Source organism: Heptranchias perlo, chromosome 4 (assembly GCF_035084215.1).
Source record: "Heptranchias perlo isolate sHepPer1 chromosome 4, sHepPer1.hap1, whole genome shotgun sequence".
NCBI lineage: Eukaryota > Metazoa > Chordata > Chondrichthyes > Hexanchiformes > Hexanchidae > Heptranchias > Heptranchias perlo.
This window is the reverse complement of record NC_090328.1, coordinates 55,439,135-55,460,544: the sequence shown is the minus strand read 5'-3', so window position 1 is coordinate 55,460,544 and position 21,410 is coordinate 55,439,135. Positions and strand designations below refer to the sequence as shown.

Below are 21,410 nucleotides of genomic sequence, written 5' to 3'. Positions count from 1 at the left end.
TGATGAAAGAACAAAAAAACAGGTGTACCAGCTAGAGGTGCTGAAACTCGAGGCTGCAAAGAAACAAACCGAGGTTACAAAGGAACAACATTAGGAGAAGGAACACCTCAAATTTGAGGCTGATGAAAAGGGACTCTGTGCCATATTCATGTTTGAGAAACAGGAGAAGCAGCAACAACAATGACGAGGCACTAAACAAACAAGGGCCAGAGGAAAAGAGAGGGAACTGGTGGAGAAAGCTGTATCAATAGCAAGTCGACTAAGTGCAGGTACTGTTTACCTCTGTGGAATAATTTCACTAAATCCAATCTGATACCAAAATTTAAAAATAGTGGGAAACGTAAATAGGCTTTTGAATTATTAGCAAACTCCCATAAGTGGAGCAAAGAAATTTGGCCAAAAGACTGAAAAAATATACATTTTGTCTATGTCGAAATTTCAACTTGTATTTCTTATTACTAAACGGGGTTCAAGTCAGTCATAAGGCTTAAGATCAGTAATAACTAGGTCTTTTCTGCAAGATGGAGGCAAATTACATTACAGTCGGACATGCAAAAAGGGTCACTTCAGATGCATTGTTCATCAGAAGCACTTTGTGACACCTTGCTGTTTAGGTGTTGTTCTATTTGATTTATTCAAATTGACACTTCGGTTATAGACAGGCTGCGAGAGGTTTTCCAAAATGTATTAGTCGTGGCAATTGTATTTGGGGGGGAAAAACTTTCCAAGTAATTAATGTTGATCTAATATAATTATGAGAGATGCAGTTGTTTTTCCATTGCTGCCAATACTATACATTCTGGCCAATTAATGTAATTGTGGCATATTGTGGAACTACTTGAAATAATGTGAAGATGACGCTACAAGACTATGATAATAAAATTTTTAAAGAATTATGGCTATTGACCTAATGTAATTATGAAAGATGCAGTTGTTTATTGCCACTTGTTTCAGTATAACGTCAAAAGGGTTTTTACTGTATTTCTGCGGGAAGTCTATTTACCTGACAGTCAGTTTTCAGCCACAGCCAAGTGCTGTTTTAAGATTCCAAAGGCCCACTAGGAGAGTTGACCAGATTGAAACTACAGCAAGCAAACTGCTGTTTTAAAGTCTTTGAATGGAGAGAATGTGAGGGGCATCTTTATTATTTTATGTATCGAGGTGGATAGTGCAGTATCTAATTTAGTGTTTTATACTGTATGCTGTTCATTTGCATGTTTTAGTTAAATAAATCACTTGCTGGTTCAATATCTGGGTCTCAATCTGATAAGAGTTGTTATTCAGTCCATTTTTCAAAGAGAAGAAGCTATAGCCTAGAAATTATACAAATGCATTCGAATGACATTCCCCTGTTCGCTATTTTAGTGGAGAGGTTAACCCATTTGTTTTTAATGCCTCAGTTAAAATAGCAGACATAGAGTTAAGAGTTTATCTGCTTATGTTGCATAGTAATTTTTAAGCTTAGAATACAATTTTAATAATCACTCATGTTAAATGTATACTGTCAAATTTATGGGACAGTTTTATTGTGTTTTGGATTCTTGGGTTTAGGCATTTTATAGAATCCATTGGTTAGTGTGTCAATTGTAAATAGTACATGTCGCTTTATACACTAAAGTATTAATGATTATGACATAATAATAAAGCTAATTTGATTATTGGTCATTGGCAGTTAATAGAAATTCTAATCTTTAAATTATAAAAAGAAAATAGTGCAGATGAATCCATTTGTTTTCAGCGCTAGGACTGATCTTGTACCACCACTGCCTGTAACCCGTGTCTCAGATGCTCAGGGTCCTCACGGATCATCTTCAACATTGAATCAAGTAAGTTTTATTCAAACCATTAAAATAATATTGACAAAGTAACATGATTTCTTGGAGCACGTGTCATTGTGAAGAAAATATTGTCAGCATTGCAGTAAGTTCCAGAATGTAGAGGTAATATGATCCCCAAGTCAGCCTTACATTTGCTTGTCCTGGTCAAATAAATAACACACAGGACCAGTTAAAGATGAAGGAGTCTTGTATTAACTCTGCATATTTTATAATAATCAAAGTTTATTTTCTGTGCAATGCATATTATCTGCATGCTGAGGGAATGGAATTCTTTATATATGCCATCCGAATAACAGTGTCCATATCCCTATGTGGATACACTCCACCATACCCAGCAATCTGGGAAAAGTTATAGTGGCCTAATACTTTTACTGTGTAACCAACTGTTTCTCCACACTTAGAGAACTGAATTAACCCACCAGTCCTTTTGATTGTGCATCAGTCACATCCTGAATGCAGATGGACATGATGCTTTAGCCAATACAGTCCCCACCACTTACACCATCCGCGCTTGGCACGGGCAGCCGCTTACACGTTAGCTAGCTGTAGCTCAGTGGTAGCACTCTCACCTCTGAGTCAGAAGGTTGTGGGTTCAAGTCCCATTCCAGAGACATGAGCACAAAATCTAGGCTGACACTCCAGTACAGTATTGGGGGTGTGCTACACGGTCGGAGGTGCAGTCTTTCGGATGTGATGTTAAACCCATGAGATCCCCTGGCACCATTTCGAAGAAGAGCAGGAGAGTTCTCCCTGATGACCTGGCCAATATTTATCCCTCAACCAACATCACTTAAAACAGATAATCTGGTCATTATGGCATTGTAGTTTTTGGGACCTTGCTGCTTGCAAATTGGCTTTGCGTTTCCCTACATTACAACAGTGACTACATTGCAAAAGTACTTCATTGGCTGTTTGGGACATCCTGCGGTCATGAAAGTCGCTATATAAATATATGCAGAGCTATGGGGAAAGAGCAGGGAGTGGGACTAATTGGATAGCTTTCAAAAAGCCAACACAGGCAAAATGGGCTGATTGGCCTCTTTCTGTGCTGTATGATTCTGTGATATCAGGCAAATGGCACTAACCATCTGCCAATACCGTAGGAGTCAATTACAAACTTATTCAGCTTGCCCACTATTTCGGGTAGTTCAATAAGTACATACCCTGTACATACCAATTTAAAAGGCTCTGCTGGTTTCAGCCAAAGTTGGGTTTTCAAGCAGTTTTAATTAGGTGCGAACAGCTGATTGAAGTGCAGTTACCTTAATGATGAGATTCTGGATGCAACTGCTAACAATTAGGAGAGGCAGTTGCTAAGTGGAGATTACCTGTTTTTTCAAAGTATGTTGGTTATTTACCTTTATGGATTTATCTTCCACTGCATATAGCAGGTAAATCACGTCAACACAATACGCCCGCTATAAGCGCTGGGGACTGTACTACTGTAATCGCCAAGTGCCTGGAAGACACCAATACCAAAAGAGGGCCTGGAATCAATGAGATACCTCACTAGAGTAGAGGATGCTGCCATTGTAGCAGTAAAGGAGGAGATAGCAGCAATATTGGATTGGATAAAAATAGATAAAGAGGAGGTATTTAAAAGATTGGCAGTACTTAAAGTAGAAAAGTTACCCAGTCCAGACGGGATGCATCTTAGGTTACTAAGGGTGGAAATTATGGAGGCTCTGGCCACAATCTTTTAATCCTCCTTAAGTATGGGGATGGTGCCAGAAGACTGGAGGATTACAAATGTTACACCACTATTCAAAAAAAGGGAGAAGGATAAACCTGGCAATTACAGGTCAGTCAGCCTAACATCAGTTAGAATTATTGAAACCATGGTTGATGTTACAGCTTTGTCATCTGGTTTTTCAAGGCAGTGTATTTGTGTAAGGGGAATGGCCAGCAATACACACATCAGACTACACAAGGGAAGACCAAGAAGTTTTGTTCCAAGCTGGCCTGTGCGCCACTCTGGAGTTGGCGAGTTCCAGCGGGCCTTTCAGGACCAACTTAAAGTCCTCTTTGCCAGCCCTTACAAAATCAATGATATCCATCACAGTTAAAACCAGGATATCAGAGTACCCTTAGTAGAATCAATGAATTTTACAGACAGAAGTGTTGGGTCTCTGAAAGACTTATTCATTCACTCCCATTCCCTGTCCTTTCCCCATACTCTTGAAGTTTTCTTTTTCAAATATTTATCCACTTCCTTTTTAAAAGCTATTATAGATTCTGCTTCCAACATTGTTTCCAACATAGGGCATTTCATGCATGGTTATGATTTTGAATTTATGCCATCTAGTTATCAACTCCCTGGGCAGTAGAAATAGTTTATCCCAATATATCTCATCAAAACCCCATATAATTTTAAACACCTTTATCAAATCTCCCCCTCTTATTCTTTTTTGTTCTAATGAATAGCACTCATTTCTTTGGTCTCTCTTTATAACCAAATATTCTCATCACTAGTATTATCTTGGTGAATCTCTTCTGCACCCTATCCATGGCCTTGACATCCTTCCTAGTAAGGTGCCCAAAACTGGAGACAGTATTCTAACTGCAGCGTAACCAATGATTTGTATAGGTTTAACATTACCTCTTCACTTTGTATTCTATGCCGTATATATAAAACTTAGGATCCCATTTGCTGTTTGTACAACTTGATCAACTTCTCCCACTTTTGTTTTATTCCAGTCTACTTTAGGATAGCTAAAGTTCCCATAATTACAACTCTGGTAACACTGCAAACATCTCTAAATTTGTGTACAATTTCCATCTTTATATTCTTTTCTATTTGGTGGTTTATAGTATACTCCCACTAAGGTAACAACCTATTTGCCTCAAATCAGCACAATATATCCAGGGCCACTGGTATTTGGTGACGGAAAGTTAAATGCTGATATGTTGAATTACAGGATTTTCTGGGATTTTTACTGGTAGCTTGGGGATTGTATTCTGTGGCTCCATCTATTTTCCAATGAAAATCGCAAATTAGTGGCTTTGAATATATCCACGAAATGATGTAAGGCCCACTAACCTCTCAGTAACCAGTTAACAACTTGCATTTATATAGCACCTTTAACGTAGTAAAACGTCCCAAGGTGCTTCAAAGGAGCATTATCAAACTAAATTTGACACTGAGCTACTTAAAGAGGTATTAGGACAGGGGAGGTAGGTTTTAAGGAGCTTCTTAAAGGAGAGAGCGGTACAGAGACGGATATATTTAGGGAGGGAATTCCAGAGCTTAGGGCCTAGGCAGCTGAAAGCACTGCCACCCACGGCGGAGCGATTAAAATCGGGAATGCGCAAGGAACTAGAATTAGAGCGCAGAGATCTCATAGGTTTGTAGGGCTGGAGGAGGTTACGGAGATAGAGAGGGATAAGGCCATGGAGGGATTTTAAAACGAGGATGAAAATTTTAAAATCGCCGCTGGACTGGGAGCCAATGTAGGTCAGTGAGCTTAAGCACCACTCTGTGGCCTATGGGCAAATATACAACAGATATTGAGCCATGAGAAATTTTTACTCTATTTACTTTGAGACTGTCTAGGCTTGATCAGTTTTGTGAGATTTGTCATTCTACTAACCCCCCTCCCCAGCATCCTTCAAGGCCATTAGGATAATATACCAAATAGTTTGGTTAACAAATTATTCTAGGCAAGAGGTAATTTAAGTTATGTGGAAAGGTTAAGAAAGTTGACCTAATTCCTTTGGCAGAGAGGATACTTCAAAGTCTTTTAAATGGTGTTTTCAGTACTATGAAGGAAATCGGCACAATTAATCCAAGGGTATTGTTCATTGGTGCAAGGTCAAAACGAGGGCATATAAGTTAAAAATCATAGAATCATACAGCACAGGAGGCGGCCAATTGTGCCTGTGCCGGGTCTTTGAAAGAGCTATCCAATTAGTCCTGCTTCTCTGCTCTTTCCCCATAGCCCTGCAAATTTTTTCCTCTTCAGGTACTTATCCAATACAATACCATATATGGTATCCAATACAAAGAATACTAGTTAAGAATGTGAAAGGAGTAAAAAACAAAAAACTTGCATTTATATAGTGCCTTTCATAACCTCAGGGTGTCCCAAAGTGCTTTACAGCCAATGAAGTACTTTTGACGTGTAGCCACTGTTGTAATGTAGAAAACTCAGCAGCCTATTTGCGCACAGCAAGGTCTCACAAACACCAACTGACCAGAAAATCTGATTTAGTGCTGTTGGTTGTGGGATAAATATTGGCCAGGACACTGGGAAGAACTCCCCTGCTCTTCAAAATAGTTATGATGCTCTTCAAAATAGTGCCATGGGATCTTTTAGGTCCACCTGAAGGCAGATGGATCCTCAGTTTAACATCTCATCCGAAAGACTGCACCTCTGACAGCAGAGCACTCCCTCAGTACTGCACTGAACTGTCAGCCTAGATTTTGTGCTCAAGTCTGTGGATTGAAGTTGATCTATAAAAAAAAAGTTCACAGTTAAGGAATTCTTGATTATTTGTCTGATTATTTCTCCATAAAGTCCAATTGTGCAGGTCTCCTGCGGCCATAGTTTCTCATATCAATCGATGTGACTCAATATCTACATGCTGTTTGATTGCTTTTTCAGCACTTTAAAATGTGTGGCTGTTTTTAAAAACATATATAAAGTAGAAGAATTCCTCGGTTCACTATTTGTAAAGAAATCATAACCTTATTTATGAAGAACATGTTTATGACTTCATTATACATAGCGAAGAGAAAATCTTTCCTAAAATGTCTTTTGCTGTTAGTTGCACACAATTGCCCCCCAAAACATCCAGCTATAAAAATTGGTCAAGAAAGTATTTGATGAGAGTGGGCACTATGGATAGGGAAGTCACAAATGAAATGACGAAACACACTATTAAAATGGCAGCCACTCATCCATTTTTCTGCTTTGAATTTTTACTGGTGATTTGGAGAGTAGAAAATTAAGTCAAGTAAAGTTACTTAAAAGGTGTAGTACATAATCCTTTTATTAAAAAAAATCAAAATGAATACAACCATTATCTTGCTCCTGAACAAAGTTACTAATTTTCTATTTAGTGATATAAAAATTCTATGTTAATAAATGACATTTTTTTAAAAATTCTGCTATAAACAGAAGAGAAACAAATCTGAAGGCAGTACAACAGAAGGAAAGACACAAACATCAAGTGATGACTGGGATTCAAAATACAGTGTTAAAACTTCTAGAACTATACAGACACCACGGATAAAGACTGAGACCTGATTACCTTTAAACTATCAACTGAAGAAAACATTGGGCACGCTGTGATGTATTGAAGATTCTATCTGCCACAATAACATTGCCTTGAGAGAAAACCTATTTTGAAATTGTTTGTTATTATAAGTCTATTTCTGGAGTTTGAGCATGTTTTTAGACCGATCTCAAATAATCCTCCAGACTTATATGTACCAAACTTTTTTTTTAAAAAGGCTTGATCTTTTATCAGTGTGTCAAGTGCAAATGACTGAAGTAACTGGAAACTAAATTATACTGACAACAGACTTTGGGACCAAGTACCTCTTTTTTAAAAAATATATTTTCTAGAAACAGGTATACAAGATTTTTCTATACTTCTGTATGTACTGAAATGTTCATAAAACACTGACCATCAATACACATGAAAAAAATACAAATTTATTTAATACTGGAATGTTTATCTACTGCATTAATGCTTTCTGCATCAGTGTTATTACATTACTCTCAATTGTATGCAGCAAGTAAAAATTGTGTTTCCTCTTACAAATGAATAGCATAATACACCTTAATAGTATTATTTGTTCAGTGTATCCAGTAGACTGTTCCCATGAAAACTCCTTTAGATGCTTTACATTTGATCCCCTAGTGGACTGTCAATAAAAATGTGAGATGCTTCTTAAATAGGCTGACTATAAATGGATCACACTTTATACTTCACCAAAATAAAAATCTAATGAGGTAAATAGATTTTTCAGACCATCACTTGGTGAGAGAAAAGGATAGAACAAATGGGTGCTTGATGATGATCATCGATAATTTAGTTTCTGATAACACCCCGTCAGTTAGCAACATTTAGTGTTGATTTTGATGTACTTAATCTCCATTTTACTAAACTCAATTTATGTGCATTGAAATGTCAATTATTTGATGTTATACATGTGATCAGAATTTGTTGCATATTTCTGAAAGCATATAGTGCACTCTTCTGTAAATTCATGTATATCTTGGATGCAACTTGAACACTTGAAACTGTAAAATATATTTGCTAACAGTTGAAGTGAATATAAGTCAGTGGAGCCAATCTCTTATTAGCTTCTCCACCTAGATTATTTTGACTGGCAGTAAATATATCAATATTTAAATTCACTGCCAGTGGAAATCAGGTGCTGCTTTTTTTTTAAAAAGAAAAAAATTTTTTTTGTCAGTGAAAAGGAGTGAACACATCTGGCCCAGGTTGCTTTACCCAGAGTGGTAAGAATGTGGAACTTGCAACCACATGGAGTAGTTGAAGCAAATAGATGCATTTAAGGGAGAAAGGAATAGACAGTTATGCTGATAGGGTTAGATGAAGAGGGGTGGGAGGAGGCTCATGTGGAACATAAACACCGGCATGGACCATTTGGGTCGAATGGCGTGTTTCTATGCTGTACATTCTACGTAATTGAATTAACAGTGTGGGCACTGAGGATTGCAAGGCGATTATTGCGTATATAATCCAGATTTAAATGAAATGCATAAAGCAGCGTTAATCTGTTGCCTCATAGCAAGAACTGGTAGGTGGTAGTGGCCACTTAGCACCTGCTGCTAATAAGGAAAACTCACCAGCAACAGGAGATTAAAGGCTCATTTAGACTGACCACAATGCGACTCTTTTTCCTTTTAAGTAGGGCTATGGAGAGACAAGTATCTTAATCAGTGTTGTCAGTATTTTCTGTGCATTGCAATTCTCAATTGTGATTAGTTTCTATTGCCAATCCCATTTTTGATTCTGTAGGACATATATAATCATAATGATTAACTGAGAAACACCAGAACTATTTGTAATTTCTAGAATTGTTAGCATTGAATGGGCTGTTCGGGAGAATAACTACATGCAAAGCAATGATATGCTAGATTAGGAATCTTTCAGGGAATTAAATTGAAAATTATGGTTGTTGCTGTATTGTATTTTGCATGTTATGCGTTTGGTCACAGCAGTAGAGTGAGGAAAATAAATCAACAATTTGTAAGACAGATCTCTTCTACACAGATCTTTCCTGAAAATTTAACAATACCAGTCTGTTTATGTACATACACGTTACCACAATTCCACAAACTCCTCTTGAATGCATACAGTATGTTCCATTCAAGTCTGAAGAACTTTATCCCAGTTTCTTCCACCTCTCCTCATAGCTCAAATGCCTTAAACTAGTTATCAATTTGGTCACACTTTTCTGCAATGGATCCAATGCTAGTGACCCACAACTTCCAGTTGGTTTCCCTCCCTTTTCATAGAACCCAGCGGCTAAGGAAGGAGATGCAGTAGATAGCAAAACCTAAGGCCAAAAAATGCCTCCATTGGTTTTGGAACCTTGCAGTTAAATTCACCAGAGACCCAGTAACATTGGAAGGAGTACGAAGATATTGCAGATAGCTTGAGCTGTTAAAAGAAAAAGAACTTGCAGTCATATAGCACGTTTCGTCACTTTAGGACTTCCGAAAGAATTGGTGAGTTACTTCGTGAAGTGTTGTTATTGTTCTTACATTGGCTGCCACATTGCCTATTTGCACACAGCAAGGAACCACAAACCAATAGTCCCCACCATTTATAGCATCCCTGCTTATCCTGGATAGCCACCTATATTGGGTAAATGGCAATAACCATTTGCCATTATCATAGGTGTCGTGTAAATTACAACAGTATGCTTAAACCGTATTAAGCACGCTGACTATTTTGGGCATTTCAAGCAGCTGTTCACCTCATTAAAAAGTGAGGATTACCTGGCATTAAGTCCTTTCAGGCAGCTCCACCACCTTCAGTTACCCCTCATCGTTCTCTAGACCTCCTGCGATTGCAATCGCTTCAATCCTAAACCAGAGGTGAAACTGACCAGACCGTTGCATACTTCAGCCCCATTCAGCTCTCTTTAGCTGAAGAGCGTTTGAGGATTTCAAATGCACTCCATTAGCAATGAAAGTTCGAAGAGCTTGATGAATTGCACGCTTCATTCTTAGTAAGCGTCGCTTTTGTAATTGATTTCTATGGTGATGGAAATGGTTATGGGAAATTGCCTGGTAAAGACAGCCACCATAAGCATGGGCAGTATAAGTGGTGGGGACTGTACTTTAAATGCCTATGGTTTGTCATGTTTTACCAACATATCCAGTTTAACTTGCATAATTACACATTTGCCAGGAGTACTGATGTAATAAGTCTGCTGGCATAGTTATACATACTGGTATAGCATTAAAAATAAGAAGTTCTGGGTCAGACAGTCCTGGGTATCCAGCATGTTGGAGGGACATTCCTTACACCAAAGTGTCCAAGATGCAGCCTCCCCCTTCCAAGCATTTGCCTGTTTGTTTATTCTTTATGCAGTTGTGCACAAAATGGCTTCATCCCTTTAAACTTCTCAGGCCTGTAGGATTAGAAAACATTGCACCCTGATTGATTCTTGCGCAGGAACTTTAATCTCACTCAGAACCATGTTTAGGCTATCCAAATGTGTTCCACATAGAACCAAAACATACTCATTGATTAGGCTGGATTTGAATGGAGGTCCCTGGATAATATGCCAGCTACTCCCATGTGCTTCAACTTTTGATGCATTTGGCCTGCAAGCAACAGCAAAATTTAATTACAGATACATTCGAGATAACTGGACCTATGCTGCTATCCATATTCTACATGTTATCTAGACTGTTCCCTCCCTTTATTGGAACACATGTTCTTGGGAGTGCCTTAGTTTGCATTTCCAGAATGCAACATTTGAGAAATGTTAATAAATTCCTCCCCAAAAAAGTAAGAGACAAAAGTTTCAAAATGGTGATCTTTTCAATCACCTTTTATTTAGTTCATTTCAATTATGTTTAAATTCTCTTCATATTTATACAAAATTTAAATAAGCAAGATTTAAGTTACAGAAAAGCATTATGCACAATTTGGAGTAATTAGGCTGGGCAAGATTTTTTTTGTTTTACATCAAATCATACCCACATAGAAAACAAAAAATTACACACACCATGATTAAGGACAATCTCAATTAACAACTTGCACCTGTAACGTAGAAAAATGTCTTATGGCGCTTCACAGAAACATAATCAGACAAAAATTGACACCAAACCAAAGATTAGATGGGGTGGCTAAACATTTGATCAGAGGTAGGTCTTAAGGAGGATCTCAAAAGGAGATGTGGAGAGGCACAGAGGTTTAGGGAGGGAATTCCAGAGCTTAGGGCCTAGACGCTGAAGGCATAACTGCCAGTGGGATGGAGAGTGGGGATACACAAGGGGTCAGAGCTGGAGGAATGCAGAGTTCTCAAGGCTAATAAGGCTGGAGGAGGTTACAGAGATAGGGCAAGACCATGAAGGAACGTGAAGAGGATGAGAATATTAAATTGGTGGCATGGGTGGGGGCAGGAGTGCGGGCACGCTGGGAACTAATGTAGGTCAGCAATGACAGGGGTGATGGGTGAGCAAGATTTAATTCAGGTGTGGGAGTATGAGCAGCAGAGTTTTGGATGAGCTAACGTTTATAAAGGGTGCAAGATGGGTGTCAGGCCAGGACAGCATTGGAATACTTGAGTCTGGAGGTGACAACTGTGTAGACAAGGGTTTTGGCATTAGATGGGCTGAGGCAGGACAAAGATGTATGATATTGAAGTGTAAGTAGGCTGTCTTTGTGATGGGAGAGCTGATGGGGTTGGAAGCTCAACTAGCAGTCAAATAGGATGCCAAGGTTGCAAACTATTGGCTTCAACATTAAGACAGTGGCCAGGGAGGAGGATGGAATCAGTGGTAAGGATAAAGTTTGTGGTGGGGGCCAAAGACAATGGTGTTAATCTTCGCAATGTTTAACAGCTTTCTGATAGTTAACTGAAATGCAAAGTGATAAAGCAAGAACACAAAAACCCACACAATCAGCAGCTGAAATATTGCTGGTCTGCCAACCTGAGATCTAAATAACTCACTGTATAAACGCAATTATGCATTGATGGTAGTTTGTAAACAGTATACACAAAGCTACCCACAAGACACAAGTTCATTCTGTCACGGTATTATATCTAACCAGCCGTGCACCCACAACAGAACATTGCTAGGCATGCTGGTCTCACTCAGTGCTAACCAAATCTTCAAAGTGATGTAAACGAGCTAATCATGAAGTGCAGTTTTTGTGAAGTATGAATATCAGCAACTGTAACAAATTCAAAATGGGAGATCCTTTAGTGTAAAGTCCAAGTCCTTAGAGATGTTCCGTTACTAAATTCTATATCCTCTGTCCGATTTGCCAAGAGGTTAGATTTTAACACGGAGTCACGTTGGAATTGCTGCAAAAGGAAAAAAAAATTAAGTGTCAAGTTTCCCTTTTATTTGCGTAGTGGCCTTAAGCTTGGATTCAACTTTATTGGCAAAACTTAAAATGGTGGCCTATTGTAAGGGTGTCCAAACTGCACCACTCAACCCCCACCCCCAAAGTCCCAGGATTCTTGTTCTCAGAGCCCAGGCAATTCAGACCTTTTAATGCTTAATTTTGCTATTTGCTGGTTTGTCCTGTTTGAATTTTCTGGGCATAGAGATTTGGAAAGGGCTGTCCTTAGATTTACCCATTAATGAGGTCACAGTGCTGTTAACATCAGTAACTTGCAACATATGCAAATAAACATGGCCCCATGCTCCATAGCAATAACATGACTACATCCCTGGTCTGTTCTGCTGAATCAATCAATTGAATGCAAGTCAGTGTTAGGCTTGCAACTCCAGACACCTCAGTTGCTGAATTGTATGTTTGTTGCAGAGTGTTTAATGTTTGCCTTTTTTGACACCACAATCATTTACAGAGTAATTAATGACTGAGCAACACAAAGGCCAATATTTCAATAATAAAAAAAGATTTCCACTAGTCAAAAAGGCTGAGTCCAAGTGGAGATAAATTGCTATTTGGAATCGCTGATTCAGTGGATCAGTTCCAAAAACTTGATACTGGTGTAAGTTAGAGCTAGCAATCCCAAAATTTTTAAAAACAAAGTCAGGTCCCTTTAACTTTACAGCAGTGAACATTTGATGTGTCCATGTTAATCAATTGTTAATCCACTTTAATTGCCATTAAAATTAAGCTGTTCAATTTGGCAGTTCTTAAAATTAATTAAGCAGCTATTTTCTTACCTTTCTCCAATTTAGGCAGATGCTAGGTTCCCAGAAATATAGGATTTTCAGTTAAGTCTAAAAGAAAATATTATAAGGAGGTCAAGTTCATAAGAATATATTTTTGCGAATGCTGCAGTCGTGTGTGAACATGAGCCCCGTAAACCGTTGAATCTTAACAGTTCCACGACTTGGATGAAGGAATAGTGTCTTGCGGCCAAATTTGCTGATGATACAAAGATAAGTGGAAAAGCAAGTTGCGATGAGGACACAGTGTCTGCAAAGGGATATTGACAGGTTAAGTGAATGAGCAAAAAATTGGCAGATGGAATATAATGTGGGAAAATGTGAAGTCACCCACTTTGGGAGGAAAAATAAAAAAGCAAAATGTTATCTGAATGAAGAAATACTACAAAATGCTGCGGTACAGAGGGATCTGGGTGTCCTCGTACATGAAACACAAAAAGTCAACATACAGGTGCAGCAGGTAATCCAGAGGGCACAGAATATTGGCTTTTATTTCTAGGGGGATGGAGTATAAAAGCAGGGAAGTCATGCGACAACTGTACAGGGTGCTGGTGAGACCACACCTGGAGTACTGCGTACAGTTCTGGAGTCCTTATTTAAGGAAGAACATACTTGCATTGGAGGCAGTTCAAAGGTTCACTGGGTTGATTCCGGGTATGGAAGGGTTGTCTTATGAGGAAAGATTGAACAGATTGGGTCTATACTCATTGGAGTTTAGAAGAATAAGAGATCTTATTGAAACATACAAGATTCTGAGGGGACTCGATAGGGTAAATGCTGAGAGGATGTTACCCCTCATGGGGAATCTAAAACTAGGGGGCAGAGTCTCAGAATAAGGGGTTGCCCGTTTAAGACAAACGAGGAGGAATTTCTTCTCCAAGAGGGTCGTGAATCTTTGGAATTCTTTGCCCCAAAATGCTGTGGAGGCTGAGTCATTGAATACATTCAAAGCTGAGTTAGACAAATTTTTGATCAGCAAGGGAGTCAAAGGATATGGGGAAAAGGCAGGAAAGTGGAGTTGAGGTAAAAATCAGATCAGCTATGGCGGGGCAGGCTCGAGGGGCCGAATGGCCTACTCCTATTTCTTATGGTCTTATAGTTCAAATAATGCTAAACAGAAGCAAATTTTTTTTTTTTTTTTTTTTAAAAGGACACTTCACCTTAAAGGCAAATTGTCAAGTAAATATTTGAAATAGGAAATGTACCTAGTATTCAAAACAGATGAACTCAAGAATTATAAACTAGTTAGCCTGTGGGAAAAATCAACAATCTTTGAATGCTAATGACTGCAGAAACCATCAGTAATAGTCAGCATGATTTAGAAGCAACAGATCATTCCTCAAGTTTACTAGAATTCTTTGATGCAGTAACTAAAATGATTGAATGAAAATCAAGCAGAGGAAGTTTATTTGGATTTTAATAAAGCATTTGAAACAAGCTTTGTGGATTTTGGAATTCAAGGTTCATAGAATTAAAGGAAAATTGACTAAGGAGTCTGAAAACAAGAGATAAGATGACATGGTCGGGGGCAATGGCTAATGGAGTTTAAGGGTTCAGTTTTCAATTATTTTATTCATCATTGAAGGTACTATTGTTTAAATGGAATGTAGCCAAATAACATTAATAGCATTTAAAAAGGATCAGAGCAATTAGAGGAACTAGAGAATGGCAGGTAAATATACCGTTCTGCTGAGACCAAGCACTATACAAGGTTGTGCATCCGAACAAGATAATAGAAACATAGGAAAAGGAAAAAAAAAACTTGACAAGTAACTGACAATTACTGAAAGCGTCCAGTCAACATGAAGCAATAACAGTCATAGGCTGGGATGCTCTCAATGGACTTTAATTAGTCAAATGATGATTTCCCCCATTTCCATATGGATATGATGAATATTGTGTTCAGGTAAAGCTGAAAGGATACTGATGTTTTGGACAAGTTATTGACACAAGGTTGTAGACTATGAAAATAAAAACGTAGGACTAAACTTCATTGCCGAAATAAATTGAGACATGATGCAATATGCTAAGTGAAACAGATGAATAGCAATCAGGTTGTTAATTTGATTTAGAGCATAGAACTCAAGCTAAAAAAATTTCCTCCACACCCTCTCCAAATTAGTGTGTATACGGAGCAATGTTCCAACAAAAATATTTAATTTGGAACAGGGTAAACACGTTTTTGGAATAAAACTAATTATAATTACACAAGGAAATCAAATGCTACATGTCCCAAGTTGTAGGGGCTAAAAGGCAATTGGTCAAACATGAAATCAGTAAATTTGCTCCATTTGTTGGAAGGAGATGTGCACAGGTAGGAGAAAAACTTCAATTGGGTTGGTACAGTACATGTCAGTGAAGCAACAAGTTAAAACTTAGAAGTGTACAAAGCAGAGAACAAGTTCATACAACACCTGGAATAACTCCAGCTATTTCTAGCAATAACTTCCAAGTAATTACAGCACCTGTACCATTAGTACAATACTGGGCATGTGTGAAAGCTGACATTAATGCATATTATACACATGGAATATGGGCCATAACTTGAAATTAAGAAAAAAAGGGCACAGTGCTTGAATTCATAGAATATCTGCAACATATTACAATTTGAGTTAAAGGGTTTTCACAAAGAAGAACCTAATAGGAATGGGGTCAGAACTAACATTTTCTGAAACCCATAAGCAACTGTCAACAGTGTTCATTGAATAATGTGCATCAAGCTTGTATTGAAGTAACTACATTAAGTCAATTCAGAAACCATTAATTTTACACAAAGTAACCTAAACCGTTCAGAATTCCTTCATGTTTTTAACCTCTGGAACCAAATACAAAATCAAAGATCAGTCATTTAGAAAGAACATGAGAATCTAAACAGATTTATATATAAAATAGGTTTTTATTTAAAAAAAACAAGCTAAAACTATACAGTGGAGTGTGAAGTGGATAGTTTTCAAGGAAAGCACACATGCGATAAAAATTAGCCCAACTTTTATACTATTTGCAATAGTATAAAAACTATTATTTTTTTGCACTACTTTAACAATTGTAGGCTTTAGTATTGTTTGTATAAGTATCAAGTGAATAGTGTACATGGAACTTAAGGATTATAGTGTGATCCTTATTTAAAAAAATTACAAGATATGCAATATCAATCTTTTCTGGAAGTTGATAACAACACTAGTGTTGTTTTAGAGTCAAAATTACTGAACCATAAATGCAAAGCTAAAAATGACAGCACAGACAATTTGAATTCAGTTTCATATTTGCATGAAATGCAGCTTTCTTCAAAACTGCTCAAGATGGAATAATACCCAAACACAAAAAAATCATGCCCAGTCTCAAAACTGTCATAAATATGCACCTGCTGAGGATTCTAGAAATTATAGGTGTTAATAATTTGATCCATATTGTTCTAGCTAGCCCCACCCCTCACTGAAAAGGAGGGGGAAAGTCTCTTGGCCAACACCAGAGGCCATGAGTTTAGAATGACTCAATCTGGAATCTCCCAACCCCAAAGAACAATGCTGCTGGTGTTACATATAGGGAGGGGATAATTGGACAAGGAGATAAAATTCAGCCCCCATTTTAAAGTACAGTAAAACATTTTTATATTTCATTACGAATTCCTATGTCGACATCTTGCCACAGTGTAATTACACCTCCCACCAGGTGCAGTGCTGCAGCAGACATACCACGTGGACATAGGAACTGATAATGGTAAAAAGTTGACAAAGCACAGCGCAACATTATTGATGTCCCTTTTGCATCTGGTTACACTCAAGTACACAGACCAAGAGTGAATAAGAATGCAAACGGTATTTCTTTCTGCCTTTTTGACACTGCATGAATTCAATAAAATGAAGAATGAGTAACACAAAAGGCATTTAAAAATTCAATATCTTTTTTCATTCAGATTCCATTCGCCCCCTCCCCCAAATAAAGCAATAGAATGTACAATGCTACCCTTCCCATCTAATAGTCCCCTGTATCACTTGTCCCACACTGGAACCCATCTTGTTCGATGAACATACGAATTAAGAGCAGGAGTAGGCCATTCAGCCCCTCGAGCCTGCTCTGCCATTTGATAAGATCATGGCTATCTGACTGTGCCCTCAACCCTACTTTCCTGTCTACCTACTATAACCTTTGACTCCCTTGTTAATCAGGAATCTATCTATCTCAGCCTTAAAAATATTCAATGACCCTGTCTCCACCACTCTCTGGGGAAGGGAGTTCCACAGACTCATAACCCGCAGAAAAAATTTCTCATCTCCGTCTTAAATGGGAGACCCCTTATTTTTTTTAAACTGTGGCCCCTAGTTCTAGTCTCTCCCACAAGGAGAAACATCCCCTCAGCATCTACCCCTTCTAGTCCCCTCAGGATCTTCTTTGTTTCAAACTCCAATGTATACAGGCCCAACTTGTCCAACCTTTCTTCATAAGATAACCCCCTCATCCCAGGAATCAGTCAAGTGAACCGCCTCCAAACCAATTATGTCCTTTCTTAAATAAGGAGACCAAAACTGCACACAGTATTCTAGATGTGGTCTCACCAATGTCCTGTACAACTATAGCAAAACATCTCTACTTTTATATTCTATTCCCCTTGCAATAAGTGACAACATTCCATTTGCCTTCCTGATCACTTGCTGTACCTGCATACTAACTTTTTGATTCATGTACGAGGACACCCAGATCCCTCTGTACCTCAGAGTTCTGTAATCTCTCTCCATTTAAATAATATACTGCTTTTCTATTCCTCCTGCCAAAGATGGACAAGTTCACATTTTCCCACATTATACTCCATCTGCCAATTTTTGCCCACTCACTTAACCTATCTATATCCCTTTGCAGACTCCTTTGGTCCTCTTCACAACTTACTTTCCTACCTATCTTTGTCATCAGCAAATTTAGCAATCATACATTCGGTCCCTTCATCCAAGTCATTGATATAAATTGTACATCAAAACACAGTTTGACCTGTTACACAAATGCTAAAAATGTCCCTGAATTAAAAGCATCTTGTAAGAGGTTTTAACCACACATCTGCCCAAGATATACTTTGTTAAGCATTTTAATCAGAATCATCGAACGGTTACAGCACAGGAGGCCATTCGGCCCGTGTCGGCGCTCTGCATTTGTATATTTAAACTTTAACTACTTCCATAAATCAACAAAAGTATTAAAAATATTATATTGCGTACTTATTTGTTAAAAGGTGAATCAATAGAAGACGATGAGAGAATTTTTATGTTGAATTACAGCTGTACATAAGTTTCCTCAGTGAGCAAATGAAACAATACGAGACTGTGATCAACGCTACAATCAGCTTGTATCCCCCAGATACGGAAAAGAAAAAAAAAGTGCCAGAATTACTGTATCTGACCATGATCCAATAACCTTTATTGGGAGAGGCCATGTGGGCTAATCAGTTGCCACATGGCCACAGTCAAACAGGCCATTCACACAATGAGTCACTTCGAGTTATGGAGGCAAAAATACGAGAGAATTGGGATTAGAGTGCTGCCGTGGCCAACAAAATGGCAGAGCAGATTCAGTGGGTCGAATGGCCTTCTATTAGGTGCCACCTGTAGACCTGTACTCCAGCGTGAGCCATCGCTCCAAAAACAACAGCAAGAGGGGAGGGTAAAAATAAAATCATCTTCACAGAATATCGCGACAGTGACATGAACTAGTGAACAACTTTGGTATCTTGTGATCACACATACCGATATTGACTGCACTAAATACTCACCTTTAAAACTGTTCAGAACACGAAATGCCACACATCCAAACCTCACGAGATAGGATCGCGATTGTAAGTTAAAATTAAAAGTTGTGACGTCCAATTGCCGATCTTATTACCTGGAACTTTAAGCAGCCGGTCGTTTGGACCCCTGCACGATGCAAGTTGGCAGTTGGAGCTGACGCCACCATGCTCAACCTCCATTTTAGGTGTCAGCTTTCCCCGCCGTAAATGCTCTATTCCTACTAACTGATGAACATTTTAACTCTCACACTGATAAGCCCCTCACGCACACGTGTTCATGTCCGACTGCATCGTTAACATGCGGCCGAACCGGACCGGACAATGCGAAGGGCCGTCCTCCAGAGATTAAGGAGCACGAGTAAAGTCCAGCGCTCAATGAAAGAAGCGGCGGCGGCGAAAGACACGCGAAGGACCAACCGCCCTCCCCTCCCGCGAGCTGCGAGCGTTCCTCTGGTCACCCCGTCCGCACGAGCAGAGGCGGATTAACCGGCTCGCGCCAACATTTAAACCTAACACCACATGGCTTTCCTCATTAAAGCGCAATTTTTTTTAAAAAAAGCATTCAATGGCACAGGTACTAACAATGAAGTAACGTTTCATAATCTAACTATAACTTTTACCGACCAGATATATTAAATTATGCTCCCTTGACCCTAATTAAGCTCTCCCTCCTCACACACTGTTTTGCCTAGTCACCATGAGGCAGAGGCGGTGCGAGTAAACTGCACCAGATGATTGACGCCCTCATCGCCGGTACCTTCGCCTCCCACCGCCGTGGCTGATTCGTCACGTGATTGAACTTGCGTTGAGAAATAAAAGCATTTAACGCAATGAAGCGCCTTTTCGTGTTGAAACGTTTCACAGAGCGAATTACCTTCAGAATGCAGTGACCATATTTAGGTAGGCAAACTCACTCACTCAAATTTAGGGATTTCTTCCGGGGTTGTAAACAGTTAGTTTGTGGATACAGATGTGTTATACTATGGGCGAGGAAAGAAAATATCACGAATTATTTTACAACACAAAAAATGTGACGCATATGTACTTAAAAATGCCATGGCGGTCAATTGGTTGCTGAATATTTTTTAAATGAGTGACTTCAAACACAAGTTTTTCTGTGGGTTCTTGGTCATGTGAATCAGTCCGTGCCCACATGCAGCAAGGACAACATCCAGGCTTGGGTTGATAAGTGGCAAGTGACATTTGTGGCAGACAAGTGCAAGGCAATGACCATCTCCAACAAGACAGAGTCTAACCACCTCCCCTTGACATTCAACGGCATTACCATCGCCAAATCCCCATCATCAACATCCTGGGGGTCACCATTGACCAGAACCTTAACTGAACCAGCCACATAAATACTGTAGCTGCAAGAGCAGGTCAGATGCTGGGTGTTCTGCGGCGAGTGACTCACCTCCTGACTCCCCAAAGCCTTTCCACCATCTACAAGGCACAAGTCAGGAGTGTGATGGAATACTCTCCACTTGCCTGGATGAGTGCAGCTCCAACAACACTCAAGAAGCTTGACACCATCCAGGACAAAGCAGCCCGCTTGATTGGGACCTCATCCACCACCGTGGCTGCTGTGTGTATCATCTACAGGATGCACTGCAGCAACTCACCAAGGCCTCTTCAACAGCACCGCCCAAACCCGTGACCTCCACCACCTAGAAGGAAAAGGGCAGCAGGCACATGGGAACAACACCACCTGCACGTTCCCCTCCAAGTCACACACCATCCCGACTCGGAAATATATCGCCGTTCCTTCATCGTCGCTGGGTTAAAATTCTGACATTCCCCCCTAACAGCACTGTGGGAGAACCTTCACCACATGGACTGCAGCGGTCCAAGAGGTGACTCATCACCACCTTCTCAAGGGCAATTAGGGATGGGCACTAAATGCTGGCCTTGCCCGTGATGTCCACATCCCATGAACGAATAAAAAAAATCTTCACTTTGTCATCTCATGGCCTCTCTGCACCCAAGGTATTAATCACTGGCAGGACAATCTCTGACCACTTCTTCATCTCCCTTACCACCTACACTCCTCTGATCTCACTATTTTCACCATTTGCTCATGCGAAAAAAAAACTCTAGCCCAGCTCACTCACAAATTTCTAACTCCCTTGCCTTTGGCCTTCTACCCTGGAATGATGTCCACCTGCTTATTTGGTCCCTCTCCTGCCTTTGAGCCTGTCACAGCAAATCATTTACTGACTTCAATTCCTGTTACACCTTCCATCTTTATTCCTTCAAGTGAGAGGAGCACAAACAACAACTTGCATTTATGTAGCATCTTTAACTTAGTAAAAATATCCCAAGGTGCTCCACAGGAGTATTATCAGACAAAATTTGACACCGAGCCACATAAGGAGATATTGACAGGTGAGGTCAGAGAGCTATGTTTTAAGGAGTGTCTTAAAGGAGGAGAGA

The 21,410-nt window shown here is 39.3% G+C and overlaps 1 protein-coding gene, 1 long non-coding RNA gene and 1 other non-coding gene across 4 annotated transcripts in view; 1 reads left to right on the top strand and 2 right to left on the bottom strand.

Annotated features, from left to right (window-relative positions):
* Positions 1-7,741, top strand: part of epb41l4a (erythrocyte membrane protein band 4.1 like 4A) — a 340,503-nt gene extending 332,762 nt beyond the window's left edge. For both annotated transcript variants that reach the window (XM_067982951.1, XM_067982950.1), the window contains 2 exons: positions 1,739-1,826; positions 6,959-7,741. In XM_067982951.1, coding sequence (XP_067839052.1) covers positions 1,739-1,826; positions 6,959-7,087 — 217 coding nt within the window. In that variant the 3' untranslated portion in view covers positions 7,088-7,741. The remainder of the gene's footprint in view (positions 1-1,738; positions 1,827-6,958) is intronic.
* A 3,114-nt stretch (positions 7,742-10,855) lies between these two features.
* On the bottom strand, positions 10,856-19,667 carry LOC137320937 (uncharacterized). Its single transcript, XR_010962679.1, has 3 exons — positions 18,963-19,667; positions 13,202-13,258; positions 10,856-12,366 (listed from the first exon to the last, which is right to left on the bottom strand). It is a non-coding gene; the product is annotated as an uncharacterized lncRNA (long non-coding RNA).
* LOC137321309 (small nucleolar RNA SNORA13) lies at positions 12,777-12,906 on the bottom strand. Its single transcript, XR_010962777.1, has one exon. It is a non-coding gene; the product is annotated as a small nucleolar RNA SNORA13 (small nucleolar RNA).
* Positions 19,668-21,410: the final 1,743 nt, after the last annotated feature.